Here is a 16519-nt window from a genome sequence, read left to right as displayed (position 1 = left end):
CCAAAACTCCCACCCTTCATCATGGTGTGGGTGTGGCTCAGAGCCCCACCCTAACTCACACTGCTGTTATCTGACTGTGCCAAGGGCACCAGGCAAACAAAGACATTCCTATCAGACATGACAGTCCAAAGGTTTAGGGATTACCTCCCAGAAGAAAGGGTGATGACCTTTTGGGGCAAAGTTATATTCTTCTTTTTTTTTAAAATATTTGTTATTTTGACTTCCTGGTGGCTCAGACGGTAAAGCGTCTGCCTGCAGTGCCGGAGACCTGGGTTTGATCCCTGGGTTGGGAAGATCCCCTGGAGAAGGAAATGGCAACCCACTCCAGTATTCTTGCCTGGAAAATTCCATAGACTGAGGAGACTGGTAGGCTACAGTCCATGGGGTCTCAAAGAGTCGGACACGACTGAGCGATTTCACTTTTTTTGGTTTATTTTAGCTGTGGTGGTGGATCTTTATTTGTTGTGACATGTGAGTTTTTTTTTTTTTTTTAGTTGCAGTATGAGAACTCTGAGTTGTGGCTCATGGAATTTAGTTTCCTGACCAGGGATTGAACCCAGGGCCCTGGCATTGGAAACACAGAGTGTTAGCCACAGAACCACCATGGAAGTCCCCAAAGTTAAATTCTTTACTACACCATAATACCAGTGAGAAGTGGCTATGGCAAATAAGTGTGATAACTGTTCAGAATGACCAGACCCTGGGAGACCCAGAGTGAGGCCTGTTAGATTCTCCTCTGGCTTGCTCAGCTCCCAAATCCTCAGCTGCTAGTAAGTCCAGAGATGTAAACAGCCAACTTACTGTAGCCTCTGTCTTCTTCAGATAGGGACCGGGACTTCTCTGTATTAATTTCTCACGAGCTTTGAGAGCACCATGCCTATCACCAGGGCAGGAGCTAAGGAGAGACAAATGAAGGGTGCAAAATTTAAGCAGGTGCTCATTTTTGGGGTCTAGCAAGTGCCCTGGGTGCCTTCTCCCCTTTAAAAAAAATATTTATATGGCTGCACCAGATCTTAGTTGCAGCATGCAGGATACAGTTCCCTGTTGTTGCTTAGTTGCTAAGTCGTGTCCAACTCTTTGCGACCCTATGGACCATAGCCTGCCAGGCTCTTCTGTCCATGGGATTTTCCAGGCAAGAATACTGGAGTAGGTTACCATTTCTTTCTCAAGAGGATTTTCCCAACCTAGGGATCGAACCTGTGTCTTTTGCTTGGCAGGTGGTTTCTTTACCACTGAGCCACATGGGAAGCCCACATTTAAGGCTGAGTTGTGAGGCATGCAGGATCTTGGTTCCCCGACCAGGGATCAAACCTGTGCTCCCTGCGTTGGGAGCTCACTAGACCACTAGGGAAGTCCCTCCTTTGCCTCACCTTGATCCAGCCCAGCTGGTCACTACAAAGAGGTTAAATTTGAAGCAGTTATTAAACACCTACTGTATGCAAGTCCTCATCCTGGGGCCCATGGTGGTGACACAGCTAATTTTCCATCATGCCTGAGCCACACTCTTGGGCAGTCACACTAGCCACAGGCAACTTGAGACTAATATTAAAATACCATGCAAGTTAACTGCTGCTGCTGGGGGATAAGACAAATGCAGTTCAGCCAAGTTGCCAGTTTTCACAGCCAAGGCATCCTAGACCAGCTGACAGCCAGCCAGCCTACCTCCAGACTTGAGACAGCATAGTCAAAGTCAGCAGAGTCATTAATCCAATACACACTCAATCACAGAATCTAAGTGAGCCCAGCAAAGATCTGAAGTGCCAGGTGACCTGAAAATTCATGAGCTAAATCAATCCTTACTGTTTTAACTCTGAGTTTTGGGTTGGGTTTATTATACACCGTTATTGAGGCAATAGATAACTGATACAGAAATTGGCCAGACCAAACCAACACAATAATAGGAAGCAACTATCCTTTGATTAAAAATAAATAAATTAAAAAAAAATTGCTCAGACCAGAGGTGCATGTGACTAAGTAGGCACAGAACTGGGCAATGCCAAAAGCTCTGACCTAAGTACTTACAGAATGAGGCCTGAGCTCTCTTCTTTCCTTTTGTTGCTACTCCCCTGGCTTGTACAGGCCCCAAACCCTCAGTTGCTCTTGACTACTGTGGTCAGAGGCATTTTTACCTTGACATAGCTCACATGCAAAATCATGTGCAAAGGCCTCAGGGGGAAATGGCAGCCTGGGACCTGCTTTTGTCCACAACGTTCCCAGGTCAGCTTGGTCCTGTAATTTTTTTTTTTTTTTTGCTATGCCACAGGGCATGTGGGATCCTAATTTCCCAACCAGGGATCGAACCCACGGCCCCTGTTTTAGAAGCTCAGAAGTCTTAACCACCAGGCTGCCAGGGAAATCCCGGTCCTATCGTTTTGATTCTTCAGATCCAGCCAGAGTCTCTTGGACATCCCTTGACAATGAGGCCTGCCCAAGAGTCCATCTGGGCACACAAGCTCATTAGAGGGCTTTGTGATATCGTCACATCTTCATTTCACAGATGAGCAAACAAGGCTCTGAGGTGGGAGGAAGCTTATTTGTGATTAAACAGTCAATAAAAGATGGAGCCTATGTTCCGCCCCTGGAAACAACAATTTCTTAAATATTCCAAGTTAAAATACCATAGTAATTTGAAAAAGGTTGAAGTGTTATTAAGGGCACTTTTTCAAACTTTAACAAAGGTTTTGACTCATCAGTGGATTGTGAAATTAACTTAGTAGGTTGGGACCAGCATTTAAAAAAATTAATAATGACACATAGTTTTATAAAACTTTTGTTTCAGTTATCTACATATTAATACTTAGGAAGCTGGCCTAAGTTGTGATGGCACACCAGGCTCCCAGAGGCTGAGGAAAGCTGACCATTCTTTTTTTTTTCCCCTTGTGATGAGAAACTTTTAGTATCTACCTAGTTATTTATTTATTTTGGCTGCACTGCAGCAGCATGCAGAGTAGGGATCAAACCCAGGCCCCAGCAGTGAAAGTGCTGAGTCCTAACCACCAGCACCAGGGAATTAATTCCCAAGCTGACCTTTCCTTGATTCACTGAATTTGGGGAAGAAATGATTTTCAGTTCCCTGAGCTCTTTGTCCAAGCCTCTTTCTAAGAGAGGTTAGTGTCACTCCTTTTCTCTTTAATGAGAGCATTTCAGTCACTCTTTGATTAAGAACACTGCTTTTTAAAGCTGTTTCTTTTCCAAAAACTTGCTGCAGGTATAAACGTTGGACTGAGATCATACAAAACTGTAATTTATCTTAGCATAATGCACAATCTTCATAGAAAAGTTGGAAAATACTGAAAAGCACAAAGAAAAAGATTAAAACCCAATACTACTACTACCCAGAGACAATATTTTTTCCATTATTTTGTCTATGCTTATATGTCTTCAAAAAAATGCGGACACTATTAGTACTGTTTTACGTTTTATTTATTAACTTTTTGAGTCCTTAAATATCTTGTTACAATAATTTTTAATAGTTGTGCTTCATCATAAAGATATCTGGTAATTTAATAGGTCCCCTTTAGACGTATTTTCAATTCTTCCCTATTATATTCTATTTTGGGGGCTTCCCTGGTGGCTCAGACAGTAAAGAATCTGCCTGCAATGTAGGAGACCCAGTTTCAAACCCCGGGTTGGGAAGATCCTGGAGAATTCCCCTGAAGAAGGGAATGGCAACCTACTCCAGTACTCTAGCCTGGAGAATTCCACGGACAGAGGAGCCTGGCAGGCTACAGTCCATGGGGTCGCAGAGTTGGACACGACTGGGCAACTTAAACACACACATACATGGTGATGAAGATCCCTGTAATTAATTTTTTGCAAATATCCATTATTTATGCTGAATTCTTAAAAGGGGCAGTTCTAGGTCAGAAGGTGTATAATGTATGTTTCTAAAGTTCTTGATACATGTAAAACCCCTCTCCTGAGAGCTTGTACGAACTTGCCCTCCTGCCCCCTGTGTAATAAATTTTTTTTAATTATTTATTTTAATTGGAGGATAATTACTTGACAATATTATGATGGTTTTTGCCATACATCAACATGAACTCCTCTCCCACCTCCCTAGTCTTAATATCAATTTTGCCTTATATATTACCACAGAGACATTACTTTGTCAACAAAGGTCCGTCTAGTCAAGGCTATGGTTTTTCCAGTGGTCATGTATGGATGTGAGAGTTGGATTATAAAGAAAGCTGAGCGCTGAAGAATTGATGCTTTTGAACTGTGGTGTTGGAGAAGACTCTTGAGAGTCCCTTGGACTGCAAGGAGATACAACCAGTCCATTCTAAAGATCAGTCCTGAGTGTTCATTGGAAGGACTGATGTTGAAGCTGAAACTCCAATACTTTGGTCACCTGATGAGAAGAGCTGACTCATTTGAAAAGACCCTGATGCTGGGAAAGATTGAGGACAGGAGGAAAAGGGGAAGACAGAGGATGAGATGGTTGGATGGCATCACTGACTCGATGGACATGATTTTGAGTAAGCTCTGGGAATTGGTGATGGACAGGGAAGCCTGGTGTGCTGCGGTTCATGGGGTCACCAAGAGTCGGACCTGACTGAGCGACTGACCTGAACTGAATTACCACAGAACCTTCTTTACTTCTCTATGGTTAAGAGATCAGAGACAGAATGCCCATTATATTTTCTGTAAGTTTCAGTTTCCTCCTTAGCGTGCTTGATTCCAAATTCTTGGTCAGTTTCCAGAGGTTCGGATTGTGGCGCTGTTGCCATAGGTAGCAGTCAGTTGGAAAGACTCAGGAAAATAATAGAGCCATACGGTGATAAAATGACCTGATGTACCAGTGAGATATTATTCTTTCCAAAAAGAAAGAACTCTATTGGAAATTTCTCCAAGTCATTTTGTAAAGAAAGACATGTTTCAAAGCCCCACCAAAAATAGGCAAGTAAGTGGGAAGAGAGTAAAGGACTAATCAAAGGCAGCAGAGAGAACATGAAAAATTAAACTTTTTACAAGTTTAATCTGGAGCCATTCTGTCAAACTAGATGTCACAGATAAGAAAATTTATATTGTTGTTGCGTGTGTTTGAGGATGTTGCTCATTTGGGTGCATCAGTTTGTTGCCTGGAACATAAACTTGTTGTTGCTTAGTTGCTAAGTCGTCTGACTCTTGCCACTTCACAGACTGTAGCCTGCCAGGCTCCTCTGTCCATGGAATTCTCCAAGAAAGAATACTGGAGTGGGTTGCCATTTCCTTCCCCAGGTGTGTGTGTGTGTGTGTGTGTGTGTATAACAAAATTTGTCATTTTAGCTATTTTTAAGTGTACAATTCAGTGGCATTATATTTGCAATGTTGTACAACCATTATCACTATCTATTTCCAATTTTTTTTCACTGCCCCAATCAGAAACTCTGGACCCATTAAATAATATTTCCCATTCTTTCCCCCCACTCTATATTACCATATTTGTGACAAGGAAAATGGAAGCACATAGAGGCCAAGTAAAATAATCATTACACAGCTAGTTGGGCACAGACCTGGTAGCCTTCCGAATCACTTGTTTTGCAGTGATTTTTTTTTTTTTTTGGTTTGTTTTTTAAGCCCAAAGTTTCTGGTTACAGGTTCTGGTAAGTTATTTCTTTCCACTCTTTCCCCCCAAAGAGAGAAGAAATAGCTTTTCTAAAGAATCTTGAATTTTACTCCTAACTTTCTAAACCCAGTTTCCTTCATGAGAACTTTGAAGTTGTATCTGCTTGAGTGATAAAGGCAGGATTCAACTACTCCAAAGGGACCAGTCTGCCTTGCCCTGTGGGGTCTAGTGAGAGCTGGAGGGCTATAGGCGGTTTCTGCCTTCTAGAACCACCAAATTCTCCCCCATAAGATCCCTAATTCTAAGAGCCCTGAGGACACTCCTCAAATGGGCAAGAGATTCTGCTCAGCCACCAGAGCTGAGGAGTGGGATTCTTTCTTCTTCCTTTCTTAAAGGAATGGCACTGAAAAGAATACGGCCTTTGGAGCTGCATGAGCCTAGACCCGAACCCCAGCTTTGGACAAGTTATCCTCCCAAATTTGTTTGCCAAACTGAAAATGTCTAAATACCACCACCTACCTGTAAGGATTGTTAGGAAAAGAAATGGCAGCCTAGCATAGACAGGACCTCAATGAATGTTAGTCAAACCTTGGCAACTCAATGCCTGTTCCTTGTTCAATTCAAACCTTTACACCCTGTTGGGGACCAACCATGTTGTCTAGAGCTGCTGCTTCTCTGCTGGCTTGGAAACTGAGGTTCAGGAACTCTTTCTAAACCCTGATGTTTCCCACAGGCTGGCTGTGACAATGTTTGTACTTTGTTTGTTTGGACACACCCTGTGCCATGGGACATCTTTGTTCTTGACCAGGGATCGAACCACCAGCCCCTGCTTTGGAAGCACAGAGTCTTAACCACTGGCTCGCCAGGGAAGTCCCCGCATGACTCTTTTTTTTTTTTGGAGGCTAATTACTTTACAATATTGTATTGGTTTTGCCATATATTGACATGAATCCACCATGGGTGTACATGTGTTCCCCATCCTGAACCCCCCTCCCACCTCCCTCCCCATCCCATCCCTCTGGGTCATCCCAGTGCACCAGCCCCGAGCACCCCGTACCATACATCACACCTGGACTGGTGATTCATTACACATATGATAATACACATGTTTCAATGCCATTCTCCCAAATCATCCCACCCTCGCCCTCTCCCAGAGTCCAAAAGACTGTTCTATACATCTGTGTCTCTTTTGCTGTATCACATACAGGATTATCGTTACCATCTTTCTAAAGTCCATATATATGCATTAATATACTGTATTGGCGTTTTTCTTTCTGGCTTAGTTCACTCTGTATAATAAGCTCCAGTTTCATCTACCTCATTAGAACTGATTCAAATGTATTCTTTTTAATGGCTGAGTAATACTCCATTGTGTATATGTACCATAGCTTTCTTATCTATTCATCTGCTGATGGGCATCTAGGTTGCTTCCATGTCCTGGCTATTATAAACAGTGCTGCGATGAACACTGGGGTACACGTGTCTCTTTCAATTCTGGTTTCCTTGGTGTGTATGCCCAGCGGTGGGATTGCTGGGTCATAAGGCAGTTCTAACTCTTAAAAGAAGCATTCCAGCTCCACCACTTATTGGCTATGCAATCTGGGGTAGTTTGACCCATCTCTGCCTCAGTTCCCTTATTTGAACAGTAGAGAACTGGGCTCCCCACATCACTGAATTGTTGGGTTAAACGGATTAAGATATGTAACGCACTAAGTGTCTGACATACAGTAGAAGCATTTGCTATTATTGTCATCTCCAGTGTCACCTTCTCGTTTCTTCACCAAATGTTGCTTTACACCTGGGGAAATGCAGATGGTCCAGGGAAAAGCAACCCACTGGTCTTGGCGTTCTGTTATTTTCCTTGTAGTGGTACTGAGTAAATGCGATAGTCTTCCTACCAGTGAGCTGGCTGCATTAGAACAGATCCTCTCCCTTCATGTTCCTCCATTGTCAACAGGCTAGGCTCCCTGACTCCCAATCCACCCTTTGTGTCCCTCAATAAAACCCACTCTAATTGGGCAACAAACCTTTCTCTAAATTAAAGGCTGGGCAGGTAGTGATGGTGGGCTGTGATGGATAGGAGCTGTGCAGCTGCTGCTTTGGGCAGGCAGCCCTGGAGCCTGCTGAGGTCTCCACTGCTAAGATTTTTCCAAGACCCTCCTGGGCTACTTCTAACCGCTAGATAGACAAGCTACAGGGTGATTATTTCCTTAGGCAAGCAAACACTTCAGCCCTCTAATATGGTATTTCCTGAGGCTGGAATAGCAACAGGAAGTCCTGTGGGGAAGAGTTCTGCCAAAACACTCATTCTGAGGAAGGGATCAGTAAACTGACAAATCTGCTCAGCCCTGTACAACATCCTGCAACCTCCACACGTGGAACTCAGGGCAGGTCTCACCCACAGGCAGCTAGCTGCCATCACTATTCTTCTGTGGGTTCCTGAATTCAAGGAGACCTATAGATGCGACTCTGTGTGACAAACCCAGACAAAAATTTGCACTTAAAAAGCAGTTAGGCCATTTATTGGCATTAGGAAAGCATTCCTTTAAACAACAGAAAAAACTCTGAACAATAAAATCGCATCTATTTTATGAAAACTTGAGACCAACCTCTATGACATCTGTACACAGTTTAATCACGAACAAGAGCAAGGATTCCAGTTAAATAAATTAAACCACACTGTCCTGTTACAAGGAAATGAAAGGAAAGCTGGAGGCGGGGGTAAGTCCTCCCCCATCCCAAATCCTTGTATTCACACCACTGTTTCAGATACAAGAACATAACAATTCCCCAGTGCAGCACCAAAACCGCTTCCCATTGTTTCTTACGGCAGTCACTGAATTACCAATTGTCCGAAGGCTAAGAAAATTTCGTGGAAAAAGGGCGTACCCTTTGGCTCCGTGCGTGGCCTGTAGCTGAGGAGGCAAGTTCTTAAGAACCGACGACTGGCTGATACATGCAGTCCTGGCGAGGGGAGATCCGCTAGGCATCCAAATCGAAGTCGTCACGCTCCTCATTGTACTCCAGCACGTGCCGCTTGATCTTGGACGAGTCAACCCAGGTGACAAAGTCCTCCATGCTTCGCGTGACAAGGAAGGCGGGGTCGGTGACCACGTCGGGGCCCACGCGCACGTGGCCCTGCTCCACGAATGCCACAGCGGCCTGGAGGTGCTGCGCCATGCGCAGCTTAAGCAGCACGGTGGGCAGCCGGCGGCGGCAAAAGGACGAGGCCGTGACGAAATCGCAGAGCTCCAGCGATCCCCGCGTGGGCACTAGGCCGAGAGCATACAGCTTATCCAGCAGCGCGGCCGAGGAGCGCACGCGAAACGGGTCGCGCTCAGGCAGATCGCGCAGGCGCCGGGCCAGCTCGCGCACAGCACGGCTCAGCTGGTTGTAGCGCGTATAGTCCTCGCGCCGCTGCAGCCGATAGCGCCGCAACACGCGTAGCTCATGCAGGTTGTGATCTGTGACCTCCCAATTCAAGAAGTCCACCTGCTTGAGCAGCTTCTGCTCGTGAAACTTAAGCTTCCGCACCATGATGGCGGCTCAAACGCTGCCAGACCAGAGGCTCAGCGCGCATTCCAGCTGCCGCGCGACTTCCGCCTCAGTACGGCTAGACCCGGCCGCCTTGGGGATCCTGCGCCAATGAAAGGAAGACTCAGGGCCAGGCCTCCCATGTCCATTGGTCAGGATGAGGCCACGCCCCGTGATCGTATCTCGCGTTTCTTCTCCGCGTTTTCTGAGGGAGGCGGAGGGAAGAAACGCCTGGGGAGGCCGGGGATGGGAGGGGCGGCCTCCTAGGCGAGTCTGCGCGGTTTTAAGTTGCCGAGAATTAATTACCTAGTGCCGTAATTATTTCCTCTCGTTTAGGTTTCTGTCATTTAGGGCCTCTCTGGAGAGCCTCTAACAGAAGAGCTAAAGGGGATAGTTCCGGGAAAGAGGGGTGACCGCCGCGCTAATATGGATTTAATGTGCTAACTGACCTTGGCCGGGGCCGGGGCGGGGGGGGGGGCTGTCCTCCCACCTTGTGGGGGCTTCTCTGAGCCGACAGGGGCTGATCGGGTATCCCCACAGCCTACTAACCGCAAGTCCATTACGAGGCGGGCGGAGGTTTTTCAGCCTACCAATTGGTGCTTGAAGCCACTGAACCTATTCAGTACTGATTCCCAGGCTACTTCCTGCATGCCCAGAATCAGGATCTACGCAGGAGTCACTTGAAAATCTGTATTGTTAACAAGAATGCCACGTGATTCATAAAATCCAGTAAATTTGAAAAGCTTGGATAGTACAAATCCTGACTCTTTAATCCGGGCTGAAAAGAATTAGCCTGACAGGTTGGATTTCTGGAGTATTTAGTGAACACACAACACTTTTTCTGCAAATTATGTCTGTTTTAGTTTAGTGTAGCGCTAACAGGACTTCTTTATTTACCCAAGACTTTGACGCCACCTAGCTTCTCTGCCTATAATTTTATTTTTGTATGCTTTTCATTGTTTTTTAAAGATACAATATTTGATATGGGCGATACTATATGTAACATATGTGAGATACAAAGAATACTTGTGGACCCAACAGCCAGTTTAAGAAAGCATCACCAGGACCTATTCAACCACTCTCCCAGTCAGAGGTAAAGATATCTGCTGTCCTGAATTTAGTGTTTATCTTTGCCTTTTGTTTAAAAAGAAAAATAGTTTTATCATTTTATGCATCCCTAAGTATACTGCAGATGGTGACTGCAGCCATGAAATTAAAAGACACTTACTCCTTGGAAGGAAAGTTATGACCAACTTAGATAGCATATTCAAAAGCAGAGACATTACTTTGCCAACAAAGGTCCATCTAGTCAAGGCTATGGTTTTTCCTGTGGTCATGTATGGATGTGAGAGTTGGACTGTGAAGAAGGCTGAGCGCCGAAGAATTGATGCTTTTGAACTGTGGTGTTGGAGAAGACTCGTGAGAGTCCCTTGGACTGGAAGGAGATCCAACCAGTCCATTCTGAAGGAGATCAGCCCTGGGATTTCTTTGGAGGGAATGATGCTGAAACTCCAATACTTTGGCCACCTCATGCAAAGAGTTGATTCATTGGAAAAGACTCTGATACTGGGAGGGATTGGGGGCAGGAGGAAAAGGGGACGACAGAGGATGAGATGGCTGGATGGCATCACTGACTCAATGGACTTGAGTCTGAGTTTGTGATGGACAGGGAGGCCTGGCGTGCTGCGATTCATGGGGTCACAAAGAGTTGGACACGACTGAGCGACTGAACTGAACTGAACTGAAGTATACTGAGAATTTTCTTACTTGAAGCATAGCCCATGGATCAGCAGAGAGCTGTTGAAAATGCAGAATTTCAGACCCCATTCCGGATTTACAGAAACAGAATCTGCATTTAACCAGATCCCCAGGTAATTTGCATGCATGATATTTGAGAAGTGTTGCTTAGATGATATCACATATGGAATTTTTTTATATATAGCTGCAGTTGCTTTTTAAAAAACTGCTGCATTATATTCCATTGTTTTGTTGTTGTTCATTGCTCAGTTGTGTCCAACTCTTTGCGACCCCATGGACGCCAGGCTTCCCTGTCCTTCACTATCTCCTTGAGTTTGCTTAAACTCATGTCCGTTGAGTTGATGATGCTGTCCAATCATCTCATACCCTATTGTTCCCTTATCCTCCTGCCTTCAATCTTTCCTAGCATCAGTGTCTTTCCCAATGAGTTGGCTCTTCGAATAAGGTGGCCAAAGTATTGGAGCTTCAGCTTCAGCATCAGTCCTTCCAGTTAATATTCAGGGTTGATTTCCTTTAGAGTTGACTGGTTTGATGTCCTTGCAGTCCAAGGGACTCTCAAGAGTCTTCTCCAACGTCACAGTTTGAAAGCATCAATTCTTCAGCACTCAGCCTTCTTTATGGTCCATCTCTCACATCCATATATGACTACTATAAAAACCATTGTTTGGTTCTATCCAATTTATTAATCCATCTCCTGTTGGATTTTTCTTTTTTTGGAGTGACTATTTTTTAGCAGTACTACGTTCCTGTAGGTTTCCTGTTGCACCTATGCAGTAACTTCTAGTATACATCTTGAAGTTGAATTACTGAGTTGTAAAGGATCCGTGAACATGTAAAGTGCATGCTCAGCTTTACTAGCTATTGTCAAATTGTTTTCCAAAGGGGCTGTACCAATTTATATTCCTTTGTCACTATATGAGAGTTCCCTTTGCTCCTCATTCTTGACAGTGCTTGGTTGGTAGACTTTTTGAATATTTGTGAATCTGATGAGTGTGTGATGGCATTTTACTGTGATTTTAATTTACATTTCCTGATGAATAAAGGTTTCATATATGTTTCTTCCTCTGTGGAATGCCTCTTTGTGTATTTTTCTATTGGTTTGTGGAGTAGGTAGCATAGTGACCCCCCCCTCCCAAGATGTCCACCCAGAGCCTGTGAATGTTACCTTATAGGAGAAAAGGGATTTTGCAGATGTGATTAAATTAAGGATCTTGAGATAATGACATGGTCCTGGATTAACTGAGTCAGTCTCATTAATCACAAGTGTCCTTAGAAGTGAAAGAGGGAGGCAGAAGAGTCAGGGAGATATGATGATGCATGCACAAGTCTGAGGTGTGATTTCTGACTTTGAGGATGATTGGGAGCCAGGAGCAGAGGAATGTGGGCAACCTCTAGAAGCTGGAAAAGGCAAAGAAATGGATGTTTTACCTAGAGCCTTCAGGAGGAACATGGCCCTTGCTGACACTTTGATTTGAACCCAGTGAGATCCACTTTGGTTTTCTGATCTTGAACACCGTGAAAGAATAAATCTGTGTTGTTTAAAGCCACTGAGTTTGTGGTAATTTGTTGTAGCTGCAATAGGAAACATACAGATTATTTACTTTTTTTTTTTTTTCTACTTTATTTGAAGGTGTTCTTTGTATATTCTGGATAGTAATCCTTAGCTAGTTATCTATGGTGTGCAAATATGTTTTCACAGTTTGCACTTCGTCCTCACCCTTCATATTCCCCCAGCCTCACTCCCTTCCATCTTCAGCCTTTGTTCAGTGTGTGGGGGAGGACTCTTGGTTAACTCCCTTCTCCCCAGACAATACACATAATAAATAAGTAAATTATATTTGTTAGCAGATGATAAGTGTCATGAAACAAAATTGAGCAGGATATAGGAGAGCTTGGGGTGAGGATGGGCTGTAATTTTAAACAGGACATGTGAAGGTAGGTCTTACTGAGAAGGTAATATTTCATGGTGGGTTAGCCATGTGGCTATCTAGAGGAAGAGCATTTCAAGAAGAGGAAGCAGTGAGTGCAAATGCCTTAAGATAGAAATGTGCCTGGCATCTCAGAAGAGGAATAACAAAGCCATCTTGGCTGGAGCAGAGTGGGCTAGTAGGTGAGGAAAGGGGGCTCAGATAACAGAGGCTCCAAAGGCTCTCTTAAGGTCTTTGGTTTTTAGGTTGAGTGAGATGAGGACACTGGAGGGTTTTGAACTGAGAACTGACATCTAACTTATGTTTTAAAAGAACCACTCTGACTGCTGTGTTGAGAACAGACTGTCAGGAGGCAGAGGTGGAAACATTGAGGCAATTAGGAAGTTGTGGTGATGCAAGTGAGAAGGGTGGTAGCTGGGACCAGGAAAGCAGTTGTGAGATGCCAATGAGAGAGGAGTTCCAGAATAAGGAGAAAGGTCAAAGAATGGCTCCAGTTTTGGACCTAAGCAAGTGGCAGAAAGTACTCATTACCTGAAATGGGGGAGATTGCCAAATAGGACAGATTTGGGTGGCAAGATTAGAAATTCAGCTTTGGACATGTTGGGTTGGAGATGTCTACTAGACATGCAAAGAGAGATGGCAAGGAGAGCGACTTGTAAGTCTGGTAAGTCTGGGGTTTTATTTTTTATTTTTCCTTTTTGCCAAACCTTGAGGCATGCAGGATCTTAGTTCCCCAACCAGGGATAGAACTTATGCCCCCTGCAGTGGAAACATCAAGCCTTAACCACTGGACCACCAGAGAGTTCCCTCAGTTTGGTATCAGCCCAGAGAAAGGCCTGGGCTGAAGATTTAAAATTTTGGATATTATTGGCAGAAAGATGGTGTTTGAAGAAGTGAAAATAGAAAAAGACAAGAGGACCACGCTACTAGTAGGCACTCTGGTGTCAAGAATTATTGACTTTGTCCATTTCCGGCATTCAAGATGTCGAAGCAAGGTGTGAAATTCTGGATTTCCTTGGGTCTTCCAGCTGGAGCCATGATCAACTGTGCTGACAACACGGGAGCCAAAAATCTGTATATCATCTCTGTGAAGGCAATCAGCGAATGACTGAATAGACTTCCTGCTGCTGGTGTGGGCGATATGGTGATGGCCACAATCAAGAAAGGCAAATCAGAGCTGAGAAAGAACATACATCCAGTGATGGTAATTTGACAATGAAACTCATACTGAGAAAAGATGCTGTGTTTCTTTATTCTGAAGATAATGCAGGGGTCAGAGTAAACAATCCCTGGAGGAGGAAATGGCAATCCACTCCAGTATTCTGTCTGTGCACGGACAGAGGAACTTGGCGGGCTACAGTTCATGTGGTCACAAATAGTCTGACACGACTGAGCAACTGAGCACATAGTAAACAGTAAAAGCAAGATGAAAGGTTCTGCTGTTATAGGACGAGTTGCAAAGGAGTGTGCAGACTGTGGCCCAGGATTGCATCCAGTGCTGGCAGCATTGCACGCTTCTTCGATGTATTTGTAAAAAAGATGTAAAATAAAAATTATCCCCCCCCCACCCGGAAAAACAAAACAAAACAGAATTATTGGAGAGAAGCGGATGAACCAGTGTAGTAGAAGGGAAACCAGGAGAGTGTGGCTGGCCAGTGCAAATGAAGAAAGTGTATCCAGGGGGAAGGAGTGATCAACCTGGTCAAATGCTACAGAGAGCCTAAGTACAAGAGAAGGGCTGAGAATAACCATTAGGTCATTGATGACTGATAAGAGTTTCAGTGGAGTGTGAGATTGAAAGAATGGCTAGAGGGGTTTAAGAAGAGAAAGGGAGGAAAAATGTTGGAAGCACCTGTTAGAGATGGCTATTTTGAGGAATTTGCTGCAAAGGTGAGCAGATGAAGGGACTTGCTAGATGGTCCAGTAGTTACGAATCTGCCTTGCAATGCAGGGGGCATGAATTCAATCCCTGGTCAGAGAACTAAGATCTTACGTGCTCAGGGCAACTAAGGCTGCAAGCAGCAACTTCAGAGCCCTTGTGCTCTGGAGCCCATAACATGCCATAACAAAGATCCTGCATGCCACAAGTAAGACCTGATGCAGCCAAAAGAAAAAAAGCAGAGGTGGGGTGCGGGGGGGAGTAGTTGTGGCGGGGGAAGTGGAGTCAAGAATCTATTTTTTAAAGATGTGTATTGACTCTTCCCTCAGTATCAACATCTTGTTGGTTGTCATTCCAGTCTCTTCTACCCCCGTAAAATCCCAAATTTACTTCTCCCCAGACCGTCACCGCAGGCCTTCATCATCTCTTGCATGCATTTCTGTAGTAATAGTCCAGTGTGTCTACCATGCTAGCCGCCAGCAGAATCAGCCTGGAAGCCACTGGCCATAGTTCTCCCTTGCCGATTCCTTTTCTAAAGGAGGAAAGCTGGGATGGGGATGGATGCTGTTTCCTGTGTCTGAGTCAGGGTCCCAGCAGGAAAGAGAGAACACACTCCAATTAGAATAACACGAGGAGAATTTAATAAAAAATTTCCCAAAGGAATGGGCAGGGTGTGGGGAAACCGCAAAGGTTAGTGCAGTTGCCTGAGAGTAGTAACTGTGGGTCCTTTTACCCATAGGTTTGAAGAGAGTTGGGAATAGAAGATATAGGTTCTGGAAATCTCTGTGAAGCTTAAGAGTGAGTTTTCCTCAAGAACCTGAAAATAGGGTGGCCACTGTGAGACAGAAACCACCTCCTCCCTCAACAGATATGGAAGTAAATCCAAGGTGTGAATGTGTATACATATGTGACTTGGGCTTCCCTGGTGGCTCAGTGGTAAAGAATCCACCTGGCAATGCAGGAGTTACAAGTTTGACCCCTAATCTGGGAAGATCCCATATGCCATGGAGCAACTAAGCCCGTGTGCCACAACTATTAAGCCTGTGCTCTAGAGCCGGTGCTCCACAACAGAAGCCATTGCAACCGCTCTAGAAGCTTGCGCACCGCCACTAGAGAGTAGCCGCACTAGCTGCAACTAGAGAAAGCCTGCGTGCAGCAACGAAGACCTAGCACAACCAAAATAAATAAAATTAGCAATATGTGACGGAAGTATTTGGGAACCAACTAAAGACCATCAAGGTGGTGGCTGGGGGTCCCTCTGAGGGGTGGGGTTGAACTAGGGGTTAGGCCGAGCGCCGAAGATACTTTCAAACTGTGGTGTTGGAGAAGATTCTTGAGAGTCCCTTGGACCTCGAGGAGATGAAACCAGTCAATCCTACAGGAAATTAACCCTGAATATTCACTGGAAGGACTGATACTGAAGGTCCAATGCCTTGGCCACCTGATGCAAAGAGCCAACTCATTGGAAAAGACCCTGATGCTGGGAAAGATTGAGGGCAGGAGAAGAAGGGAGTGACAGAGGACGAGATGGTTGGGTGGCATCATCAACTTAATGGACATGAGTTTGAGCAAATGCTGGGAGACAGTGAAGGACAGGGAAGCCTGGCATGCTGCAGTCCATGGGGTCACAAAGAGCTGGACACAACTGAGTAACTGAACAACAACTAGTCAGGTGAGTAGAAATCCCATCGATTGTCAGGAGCAACAGTTAGAACTGGACATGGAACAACAGACTAGTTCCAAATAGGAAAAGGAGTACGTCAAGGCTGTATATTGTCACCCTGTTTATTTAACTTATATGCAGAGTACATCATGAGAAACGCTGGGCTGGAAGAAGCACAAGCTGGAATCAAGGTTGCTGGGAGAAATATC

At 44.8% G+C, this 16519-nt stretch overlaps 1 protein-coding gene across 1 annotated transcript; it reads right to left on the bottom strand.

Moving 5' to 3' along the window:
* Positions 1-8041: 8041 nt before the first annotated feature.
* Positions 8042-9175, bottom strand: IMP3 (IMP3, U3 small nucleolar ribonucleoprotein). Its single transcript, XM_010843316.1, has one exon. It carries the CDS (start codon positions 9083-9085, stop codon positions 8531-8533), a length of 555 nt encoding a protein of 184 aa, XP_010841618.1. The 5' UTR covers positions 9086-9175; the 3' UTR covers positions 8042-8530.
* Positions 9176-16519: the final 7344 nt, after the last annotated feature.

The sequence above is a fragment of the Bison bison genome, unplaced genomic scaffold, assembly GCF_000754665.1.
Source record: "Bison bison bison isolate TAMUID 2011002044 unplaced genomic scaffold, Bison_UMD1.0 scf7180017864181, whole genome shotgun sequence".
Lineage (NCBI taxonomy): Eukaryota > Metazoa > Chordata > Mammalia > Artiodactyla > Bovidae > Bison > Bison bison.
The sequence above is the reverse complement of the archived record's forward strand: the minus strand, read 5'-3'. Positions and strand labels throughout refer to the sequence as shown.